The sequence below is a fragment of the Polypterus senegalus genome, chromosome 8 (assembly GCF_016835505.1).
Source record: "Polypterus senegalus isolate Bchr_013 chromosome 8, ASM1683550v1, whole genome shotgun sequence".
NCBI classification, from domain to species: Eukaryota; Metazoa; Chordata; class Cladistia; order Polypteriformes; family Polypteridae; genus Polypterus; species Polypterus senegalus.
The window spans coordinates 89,132,099-89,144,398 of record NC_053161.1 but is presented as its reverse complement, the minus strand read 5'-3'; the positions used below and the strand labels follow the sequence as shown (position 1 = coordinate 89,144,398).

General features: G+C 38.0%; 1 protein-coding gene across 6 annotated transcripts in view; it reads left to right on the top strand.

The window, feature by feature from the left end:
• Positions 1-12,300, top strand: part of si:ch211-272n13.3 (ankyrin repeat domain-containing protein 26) — a 179,689-nt gene that overhangs the window by 99,661 nt on the left and 67,728 nt on the right. For 5 of the 6 annotated variants that reach the window (XR_005634684.1, XM_039761406.1, XM_039761409.1 and 2 more), the window contains one exon: positions 2,357-3,268. The exons of the other annotated variant lie outside the window; for it this stretch is intronic. Coding sequence is in view for 4 of the 5 variants with exons in the window: in XM_039761406.1 (XP_039617340.1) it covers positions 2,357-3,268 (912 nt within the window). In the remaining variant the exon portion in view is untranslated. The remainder of the gene's footprint in view (positions 1-2,356; positions 3,269-12,300) is intronic. 6 annotated transcript variants of the gene reach the window in all.

The window sequence follows — 12,300 nt, the reverse complement described above, 5'->3', positions numbered from 1 at the left end:
CTGATAGATCTCAATTACTTCTGTTCTCATTTGTTCCTGAATTTCTTTGGATCTTGGCATGATGTCTAGCTTTTGAGGTGCTTTTGGTCTACTTCTCTGTGTCAGGCAGCTCCTATTTAAGTGATTTCTTGATTGAAACAGGTGTGGCAGTAATCAGGCCTGGGGGTAGCTACGGAAATTGAACTCAGGTGTGATACACCACAGTTAGGTTATTTTTTAACAAGGGGGCAATTACTTTTTCACACAGGGCCATGTAGGTTTGGATTTTTTTTCTCCCTAAATAATAAAAGCCATCATTTAAAAACTGCATTTTGTGTTTACTTGTGTTATATTTGACTAATGGTTAAATGTGTTTGATGATCAGAAACATTTTGTGTGACAAACATGCAAAAGAATAACAAATCAGGAAGGGGGCAAATAGTTTTTCACACCAGTGTATGTATGTATGTATGTATGTATGTATGTATGTATGTATGTATATATATATACACATGTAATCAGTGTGTGGGGGTGCATGTGATCGTGTGTATCAATATATTGTATACTGATTAAAAGAGACCCTTTAATTTTACTGTGAAAATGGATCTCTGAAAAGTGATTTAAATGAATAACTAAGTCCTAAAACACAAAATAATAATAAAATAACTGTTTTCCTTCAGACACCCAAAACATCACAGGTACAGTCTGTTGGTTTTAAATGTCATATGATTAATTAAATGGAGATCATATGTATATAGTCAAGGGGTTTCAATTGACTGTACTATAACTGTTCCTGTATCTGGAAGGTTCAGCTTGTGGTGAACTAGTATTGGGGCTTAATCTTCACAGTGAAGACTAAAATACTCCAAGAAACTCTGAAAAAAGCACAAGTCAGGGGATGGAGACATGAGAATGTCTAAGTCACTGAATATCCCTTGGAGAACATTTGAATTAATCACTAAGAGTTGTAGTACTAGGGTGTTGTACCATGTTAGTCATTATGAATGTAGAGAAAAGCCATGCAAAATGACACCTTTTATTGGCTAACTAAAAAGATTACAGTATGCAAGCTTTCGAGGCAACTCAGGCCCCTTCTTCAGGCAAGAAAGCAACTTAGGCAAGATCTTGCCTGAAGAAGGGGCCTGAGTTGCCTCGACAGCTTGCATATTGTAATCTTTTTAGTTAGCCAATAAAAGGCGTCATTTTGCTTGGCTTTTCTCTTCACTAAGAGTTGGTAAGAGAATCCCACGGCTGTAAATCTGTCTACAGCAGGCCATCAACAAAACCTGAGTAACTGTTAAAGAAGAAGACTAGTGGCGAAGGTCTCCAAGAGGTGTAAAATATGATAACCCTGAATTAGTTACAAGCAATAGTGGAGAGATTTTAAGGGCCTGTTACAAGCTACAGTGAAAGAGATTGGAGAGACTGTATTAGAACAACTGTTATCTGGATGCTTCTCTAGTTACAGCTTTATGGGAAAGTGGCAAAGTTAAAACAAACCTATGACGTCTCGGCTAGTATTTTCCAGAAGGCACATGGAAGATTCTGGAGTCAGCTGGAATAAGGTTCTGTGGTCTGATGAGATCAAACTTGAGCTTTTTTAGCCATCTGTCTGTGTACCATGGTTTGTTTTAACTAGAACCCTACAAATGATCAAAAACACCCCATCCCCACAATGAAGCATGGAGGTGGTAGCACCATGGTGGTGGGATGCTTCTCTGCAGCAAGCCTGGAAGGCTTATGAAAGTAGAGGGTGTAATTAATATAGCAAAATACAGGACATTCCTGGAGGAAAACCTGGTGCAGTCTGAAAAAAAATTTTAGAAAACAAATCAACGACATTGAGCATAAAGGCAGAGCCACTCTGTAATGGCGTACAAACAACAATGATAATGTTGAGCAGCAGTCGAGTCAGAGTCCAGATCTCAATCCAATTGAAATTATATTACTAGACTTGGAAAAATGCTTTACCCTCATGGTCCTCATGCAATTCAACAGAACTTGAGCAGGTTTGCAAATAAGAATGGGGACACGTTGCAGTGTTCAAATGTGCAAAGAGACCTGTTCACACAGACTCAAGCTTGGAATGGCTGCCAAAGGTACATCTGCTAAATGCTTATTTGAAAGAGTGAATACTTGCGCAGTCAGTTATTTTGTGTTTTTATTTGTAGTTAATTTAGACCACTTTGCAGAGATCTGTTGATCACTGTCAAAAAAGCCAAATTTAAATCAACTGTGATTCAGTGTTAACCCAAGGGTGTGATTAATTCTTTGAGAGAGAGTGAGTAATACAGCTGTCTAATGACATTATTAGCTCTTTAGTTTACAATAAATGCTTTAATAATCTCTCTTTATGTATCTGCTTATGCTGCCAAAGGAAAATGATTTCTTGCAAACTGACAAGATAGCCTTAAAAATCTCACCTGTCAGGGGGTTTCTAAGGGCAGAACATCTGACTCCAAATGAGGAGGAAGATGAAGAAGGAGGAAGTTACATCCAAGTTACAAATAACCGAGATTTACCGAATGAAAATGATTTGGATATTTTTTGGGAAGAGAGATATGAAAAAATCTGGGTTGAAAAGGAAAAGAGAGAGGTGAAATCTCAGTACAGGAATGTGACTGCTGAACTTAAGGAAAAATTTGGCGAGATTGCCTTGAAACAGCCTGAGGTGTCAATTTGTTTATCTCCAACAATATCAGTGGATGATGATAACCGTCATGTTCATAGTTTGAAAACTGAGTCTAAAGTAAATGTTGAAAATATTCTATTGTTGACAGATACCTCAAAAATGCAGTATATTCTAGAACTGAGTAAACCCAGTTTAGAGAACACAAATATGGGTCCATCTCCCTCTAAGCTGGATAATAGCTGCAGTAACATAGAAGAAACAAAGTTTTACATTTTGCAGAATTTTGGTGAAGTATCTGACAATTCTAAAAAGACTCAAATGCCTAATTTCACAACATTTAAGAGTGAAATACAGCCAACTTCAGTTCAAAATGAGATTGCAGGCTATGATACAGATTTGGATTCAAATTCATCTGAAGATCTGGAAGAGAAATTGACCAACAAGAAAAGTGGATGTACAGATAATGCAAAAAACAATAGTAGCAAGGAAATGGATAGCGAACATATGGACTGTGTGGATGGTGCAATAAAAAATCCTTACCCATTAGATGAAGATAAGAAAGTTGTTACCACAATTTCACAACCTATACATGTTACATCTTCTAAGTACCCCTCAGATGAGCAGCTTAAGGAATCTATGGAGAAATTTAAGAATGAGGTAGGGATGCTGAAGGTTGTATTCCTAACTTTGAAGAAAGACAAAGTTCAACTGCAGAAAGAGGTAGACAATTTCCTTAGTTGTATTCATAGTTTACAGCATTTGACATAACTCATTTGCTTATGAAAGGAAAAGTCTGTTTATTTACTTTAATTAAAGGCTACTTAGGCAATTTTTTCCAACTTGATTATTGTTGCCTGTTTCTTGTAATATTCTCCTATAATTTTCAAATGTGTTTCTTTGTGTTATTATTTTCCCTGTGTTCCATTTTCTACTTTCACAATTTTTCTGTAGAATCTTTAAATATAGGTGCCCTGAATTTGTTTTCTATTTGTAATCTCCCGTTTTATGTACCTGTAAACATCACCTTTTTATTAACAGTAGATCACCATATGTATCCAGAGTCTGTTGGCTCAGCCTTGAAAGGCATAGTTAACTCATCCTAATTGGGATTTCCTTTCTCTTTACTACATTATTTTTTTCCTTTTTCATTCTCATAACGAATGTTTCAGGAAATATATTACATGGTTCATTATGCAAGCAATGAGAATATTACCATGCTGTTTTTATTTTCGCTATACACAGTTGGTAAAGGAAAAAAGAAATATTAAAGAATTGGGGATCCAGCCATGAGACCCCCTATATACCAAGCTTCTTATTCTTAACTAGAAGGGGTAAAGGCAGAGGAGGAGCAGAAGTGATGACCATTCTCTTGCAAGTGCTACTCCTCTGTTCTAGATAAGGAAACAGAAACTGCATGAGAAATTATTCCACTGCACAATTTCCTTCTCTGTGTAATCCTGAATCAGTCTCCTAGACTCGCCATTCTTCCATGTTCAACACTCTATATTAAACCTTTTGATAAGCATGGTACTAACGTTAAGCAAGCATTACTGTATATTTTGAATAATGTTTCCGTCACGGTACCAAATAAAGTTCCATGTTAAATGATCAATAGCAGAAATTGTGTGTTACACCCTGTGCAGCCCAAACCACCATTGTGGCACAGGTATAAATTGCACACTACAATGAAGAAAGCAGCCAGAAAGAATTAAGTGCTTATCGTTCATGTGCAGAACACATGAACATTGCAGCCCTAAATTAATGTTCCAGTCACCTCTTGCAGACAGACTTCTTCATAGTGCATTTATGATTGCTCAGTTTTTTTACCCCTCTGCTGTCCTTCCTCATCAGCTGCTATCGTGCCTGTCAAATCGCAATACAGTTTATGATAGAAGAGACTGATAGTCATTACATAACAACTGAGTTTTACTTTGTTTGACTAATCACAAGAGAACTCATTTTTTCCTCCAAATTTCTTTCATGGTGTGCCATATTCAGAACAACACATGCAATACAATGTATATACTGGTTGGCTTAATTCAGACTGTGCATATGACAAATATGTGCTCTCCTTTAGACTAGAATGGGAGAAGGCCTTCTGAAAAGGAAAAGCTGCTGTTTTCATTCTACAGAAGGATGTCTGTTTTAATGATAACTTGGGGCTTTACGATCAAGTAAGAATAGCTCATAGGAATAGGCTCTATTAGTGGTGTGCGAATACAGAGTATCACTCTGAAAATTCTTTTAATGCTGCATACAGTGATCCCCACCTATCGCGGAAGTTACGTTCCAGACCCATCAGCGATAAGTGAAAATCTTCGCTATAGAAAAACCATGTAAGTAAACATTTTCTTTATAGTTTAAGCCTTAAAATACCCCTCCCACACACTTTACACACATGTAAACATATTTAAACACACTTTGTAAACACACATGATATGTGGATGTCGGGCAAGGAAATGAGTAACATCTCTCAAGTATAAAAAAAAATCTTGGCAGGAAGATGAGACGTAATCGTCCCGAAAGACAATTTGACATCCTGCGGGAGACATTTTAACGTCATGCGAGACAAGGCAGTGAGATGGAAGGACAGCTGTTGTACAGGCTTTTAAATGATCAACACGCAGAGCAACAAGCAGAAGATGCACCTTGGCAGAAGCAGCACAAAGCCAGTAGCTGATCTGTCCACTTCTCCTTAGCGTGCATTCAGCAACCTTCCCCCCAACCCCCCCCTTCACAACGCAAGCGGGAGAGATGCGAAGTGGCAAGCGCGTAGCGCACCTCCCAGGGGTTTGAGCGAAGAGTTCGAGACCAGATCATCTCGGAGACACACTTTGAAGACACAAGAGACTAGACATTACAACCTTAGGAAGCAAAACCCGTGAGACAGTGACTTTTGCATGTCACGTCCTATTTACAAACAATTTAAAACAAGTTCACAGACCTCTAACCTAACAGTTGTTGGAATGCTTTTGGCAGATGCACTTCAGGTGCTCCCAGCTCTTAAAATAATGACTAGTAGAACATGCAGCTTGCCAGCAGATGATCCAAGCACTTCTCCTTAGTGTGCATTCAGCCCTCAACCCTCCCACCACTTCAGAATGTGAAATGGCAAAAGGACAGCTGTTGTACAGGCTTTTAAATGATTGACGCAAATTGCGACAAGCAGAACACGCAGCTAGCCAGCAGCAACAGCAAGACAGCAGCCAAACCAATCGCATCTCTTTAACGTGCGTTCAGGCCCCCCCTTCACAACGTGAGCAGAGTTATACGTCCCGCGAGAAAGAGATTTAACCATGCCCGGGGCAGAATATAAAGAACAAATATTGTTTTTACAAAAGTTTTAAAGTAAACATGAAAATAATGCATATATAACAATTCCCATGAAAATAACAATCCCTTTAAATTGTTTATCCGGTAAACCAAACCTGGGGGTGGGTGAGAGAAGTGAGCAGGGGTCGGTGCTCTCTAGTAGTAATAATAATAATAATAATAAATCTGCGATATAGCGGGGGCACAATAGCTGACCCGCGATATAGCGGGGGATCACTGTAAAGCATTTTGATTAATCCAAAACTGTAGACATGAGAAATTTGTATTTTAATTATATTAGAAATGAAATAGTAACAAAACAGCCCAAGTTTTAGTTAATATATATGTTTGTATGTCTGTTTGTTTTTAGCGTACATGTACGGTATATGTTGATGTGTACATTTGTCAATGTTTTTTCAATTTATTGTGTTGGGGTTTGCTGTCATTGGAGCCTATCTTTCAGCAGCATTTGAGATATGTCAACGTGTTGTGTGGTTTGCATCTGTATCTTAATGAATTGTTTTGTTTTTGGAGTATACTTTTTCTTCTTTTTGGCTTGTACCCTTGCATGCATATATAATATTTTAACTTGTTCAGTGTACAATATTTTGACTTGTACTAGACTTAACTTGGGTGAGTATTGTGTGTAATGCTTACTATTCCAAGCCATCTCACAGAGTACCCAGAAAATATTTAGAATCCTGCATTAAATATAAATTCTTAATTTAATAAAAGTAATAATAATAATACATTTTATTTATATACCACCTTTCCCATGATCAAGGCGCTTAGATATTTGATATTTTAGATTAGATAATTTTATATTTGATAATTTAGATATTGCCTGAACTTAATTTCAGGCATTTTTTCATATTTTATTCTGGAAGTTTTGGTACTTTATTAAATATATAGTCAATTAATATTTTTGTTTCCATTCCCAGTTTTGCAGCATTTAAGCTGATATTCAGAGCTGCCATTTTTTTAAATGCAGTGACACTAATAAGCTAAAATGTGGATATAATTTCTTAATGGTGAATTGCTCAGTTAAGCATTTCACAAATATATTTACTTCATGTTTCTTCAGGTCTTTTCTTTGTGGTAGCAATAATAAGTATGATGTTGTTAGACTACAATCAATAAATATTTATGGTTTCTTAAATATTGTAATGGTTCTACTGTTGAGTAAATCTTTTATTTTTATTAGTATCAGTTTTAGAATAGTATGTAAATATTATTAACCCTTTTCACTCCCAAAAAACAAAACACATTTTAATGTGATTTTTTTCCCCCACTTGTTCATTTGCTTTTTTTCCTGTTCTTGTATTGATAAGAGAAAAAGTATTCATCTTGATATCGGCAGCAAATTATTTTAAATTAGGTCCTAAATCTTGAATCAAGAGGCCGACTTACTTTCTTTCACACCATGAGGAAACGCGAGTCGGGGTGAAATACAAAATATATGATTATAATGCCATAAATCTAGGTACATTCGAGAGAATTTGTTTTTCATGAAGTTTAACAAGTTCTTTGAAATATAAAGAAATTGCAGTATAGCCGGTATCCTCAACAGTACTTAATCATAGTAATTAACTAAATAATTGTGAGCTATGAGTATGTTTTTAGCTTAAAAGGAAGTCTATGTTAGTTTCAATGTTTGTCACTGCCATTTGTAGTAGGTGATGCAGTTGTGCATCAGTGAGTCAGGATCTGTTTGGAGATTTGATGCGTTTTAATCTGGAAAAAGCTTTTTCACAAATGTAGGTGCTTCCAAAAATTGTTGTCATTTTCAGTGCATGTTTTTTTTAAGATTAAGGCCCCAGATGGGAGAGAAGAACAGAAATGAATTATGCTTCTAGACTTGAATGCATCGTTCAGACTGTCATAGTTCTGCTATTCTGGTAAATGAAAATGAATGCAACTGGTTTTTTTATTTGTTTAACATGGAAGGCTGAGTTTTACTTCAAATGCCCGTACATATGAGTGTATGTCATTGATGAGTTTCCCCTTCCCTTGAAACTGCATGTTTAAACCATTTAGAACAGGGGTGCCCACACTTTTTCGGCTTGCAAGCTACTTTAAAATGACCAGGTCAAAATGATCTACCTACATTAAAAATGTATGTGTGTGTGTGTGTGTGTGTGTGTGTGTGTGTGTATATATAAACACATCATATCTCAATGGGAAAAAGAAATCCTCCTGGATATCTATACTGATATAGACTGGGTAATGTGTTAGGAACGAAAGGATGCCACATCGTTTGATGGAAATGAAAATGATCAACCTACAGAGCCCTGAATTCAAAGACGCCCCAAAAATCAGAGTGAAAAAATGATGTGGCAGGCTAGTCCATTTTGCCAAAATTTAATTGCAGCAACTCAAAATTGTACACTGCACTTTGTATGGCCTCTGTGTTCTTGTATACATGCCTGACAACATCGGTGCATGCTTCTAATGAGATGACAGATGGCGTTGTGGGGGATCTCCTCCCAGATCTGGACCAGGGCATCACTGAGCTCCTGGACAGTCTGAGGTGCAACCTGGTGGCATTGGATGGACCAAAACATAATGTCCCAGAGGTGTTCTATTGGATTTAGGTCAGGAAAGTGTGGTGGCCAGTCAATGGTATCAATTCCTTCATCCTCCAGGAACTGCCTGCATACTCTCACCACATGAGGCCAGGAATTGTCATGCACCAGGAGCCACTGTACCAGCATAGGGTCTGACAATGGGTCCAAGGATTTCATCCTGATACCTAATGGCAGCCAAGGTGCCTTTGTCAAGCCTGTAGCGGTCTGTGTGACCCTCCATGGATATGCCTCCCCAGACAATCATTAACCCACCACCAAACTGCTCATGCTGAATGATGTTACAGGCAGCATAATGTTCTCCATGGCTTCTCCAGACCCTTTCACTTCTGTCACGTGCTCAGGGTGAACCTGCTCTTATCTGTAAAAAGCACAGGGCACCAGTGGTGCATCTGCCAATTCTGGTATTCTATGGCAAACGCCAATCGAGCTGCATGCTGCTGGGCAGTGAGCTCAGGGCCCATTAGAGGACATGGGGCCCTTGGGTCACCCTCATGAAGTCTTTCTGGTTGTTTGGTCAGAGACATTCACACCAGTGGCCTGCTGGAGGTCATTTTGTAGGGCTCTTGCAGTGCTCATCCTGTTCCTCCTTGCCCAAAGGAGCAGATACTGGTCCTGCTGATGGGTTATGGACCTTCTATGGCCCTCTCCAGCTCTCCTAGAGTAACTGCTTGTCTCCTAGAATCTCCTCCATGCCCTTGAGACTGTGCAGGGAGACACAGCAAACCTTCTGGCAATGACACGTATTGATGTGCCATCCTGGAGAAGTTGGACTACCTGTGCATCCTCTGTAGGGTCCAGGTATCGCCTCATGCTACCAGTAGTGACACTGACTGTAGCCAAATGCAAAACTAGCGAAGAAACAGTCAGAAAAGATGAGGAGGGAAAAATGTCAGAGGCCTCCACCTGTTAAACCATTCCTGTTTTGGGGGTCATCTCATTGTTGCTCCTCTAGTGCATCTGTTGTTAATTTCATTAACACCACAGCAGCTGAAACTGATTAACAACCCCCTCTGCTACTTAACTGACCAGATTAATATCCCATAAGTTTCATTGACTTTATGCTATACTCTGATTAAAAGTGTTCCTTTAATTCTTTTGAGCAGTATATATATATATATATATATATATATATATATATATATATATATATATATATATAAGCAGTATGTATATATAATATACTGAGTATATACTTTATACATAAAATATATGTTGTTATACCTTGCATAACTGAATAACCTTTATGGCACAATAACAATTCAATACATTTATGGTCACTACAGTATTTAGATTTAACAATCTTCATGTGGGAAAAGGATGACTCGCATAAATAAGTAGAGCCGAATAATGCAGTCAAGGAGCTTTTGAATTCAGCCGAGTGAAAAATGACGGCAGTCCGATTTAACTGCGATTTTAGTTCTCTCTCCTTTTCTTTCACAGATCGCTTTTCGGAAGGAAGTCGGTTTCATAGTTTTTATGAACAGTTTGAAAGTGACTTTCCACATTTTTCTTTTTTGGAATAGCAATGATAGATTGACAGATCAGACAAACGCACTTTGATTGTGACATTGTGAGAAAAAAAATCCTATTTCAATTCCACATCCAGCCCATACCCTCCCCAAACAATTTTTTTTTAAATCCCTTTTTTAGTTAATGTAAATTGGAAGGCTAACTAGATCACAGCCGGAGTTTTGCAGTAGTTCGTGCGTTTGATCGTGCGTGCGGGATGACCAGTGTCTTAGAAGAAAAGAGATCTCAGAGTGGCTGCCCTGTATGTCAATCAAGTGGCAAATGCCATAGGGAGGATCTATGATAGACTAACGTTTATAAAAAAAATTTTTTGCAATGCAACACGATCTACCTGCACTACCTTTGCAATCTACCGGTCGATCGCGATCGACGCGTTGGGCACCCCAGATTTAGAAGCTCTGTTACAGTATATGTTAATAAAAGCAAGGTGCCATTTCCATTCTTGATCACTATGCCCTGCAGCTACTTTGGAACACAATGCTTACTGGTGGATCAAAAAGTGTATTATTGCAATCAGATGTAAGTGACTGCATTCGTCCATCTCTTCGTTGATGCATGCAACCACTCTTTTCACAGAACCCCCATGCTTGGGCATCATCAGTTGTCACACTTCTTAAATTCAACCAGTTGAGCTCCAAATTATCAAGAGTTTTCATAGATATCCTCTTCCATTGTGTTGTCACAGATGCTCTGCTGTGCTGCAAATTCTTCCCCAGATACATATCAAAGTTTGTGCTGTATCACGAAAATCATTGCTTTCATCAAGTGCCACCAAAAAATAGCATGTCTTAGATTTCCTTTGCAAATGCATAAGCAAATTATCACCCATTTCTTCAACCTTACATGTAATTGTTTATGCGGAAAAAACACATCACAATGAATAAGTTTGCCTTCTCTAAACAGATCTTCTTAGCAACAGAAACCAGACATTCCTTTATAAACTGTCCATGTGTGAATCGTACTGTATACCACTGGTAGCTATTAACTTGGTTACTTAAAACCAACAGAGTATTTATCTGTTTTTGTTTTAAAAATGCATTCTGCTGAATCATCAATCCATTTTTTAATTTTGATATTCTTTCTGATCTCACGTGCCCTGTCAGACAATCATATTTTTTTTTTTTGTCAAAATCCATAGTGCTGATTCAAGTTGTATTGTTTGAAGACAGCTATAAACTCTTGACATGTAAGACAAACAGCTTTGTCCTTGCACTGAGCAAAAATATAGTCATTGGTCCACTATTGGTTGAATATCCTACACTCAGAATCAGTTTTTCTTTTCTTTGACATTATTTAATGTGGCTAGTTCAGGATTCACTTAGTGAGTTAAGGTGTAACAGTTGTGGGAGGTTATCTGGGTATATTTTTAATGTTTCTGTGGTGGCTCCAGATGCCCAAATTACATTTGCTTTGGTTTATGTAGGCCTATGTTTGGGAATTTAACGTTGAGTAGGCCAGGTGACACACATTGCAGTTATTGTTTAACACTAGAATTACCAGAGCCTACGAAAAAACTCGTAATTCCGTCCCACCTTAAACTGCTTCTTAAATCCCTTCACACCTCTCCGCCAGCGCCCTTTGTCTTCTAAATGTGCTGATAAAGAGAAGCATCCCCCCACCAATTTAGAACGTGCACAAACTTCTCTCAGCTCATGCCTTGATTGAGTATCTGGGAGTGAAGTGGAGTTTTAGAGTGGAAATAATAGATCGTTATTTGGAACACACGCATTTCATGTCTGTTCAGTTTCTACAGTAATCTGTGTCAACATTGTTAAAACAGAAATGTTTTTTATATTCTAGTAGTAGATGACAAAATGTAGGCATAAACTATATAATGTATGAAGCCTGAAGTCCAAATAGCAAAGAAACATTTTCACAAGAATAACACAATTGTGCTTTTATTCAAAATATTACTGCAGAAACAAAAGCCGCCTTAACATGCGACATTGACACCAGTTTATTGTAACTGCCTCCGTGGTTCAATAGACTCAGCCCCCGCTTGGGAATCAAGGGGTCACGAGTTCGATCCTGCACCCCTCCGTTTTGAGAAGTAAACTGCTCTTATTCTTACTGTTTTAGAATAAAAGCATACATTTGATTTCAGTCTGTGACAGCCGGTGCAATTTATGATCCTTGTAAAGGTTAGCTTTTTTTTCTTCACTTTTCATTCTCTCAGTCGCGTTCAGAATCAATCCATACAACCCCATCTGACACGGCTGTTTTCACTAAAGACGCGCTATAGCTCTGCAGCTATGTAAT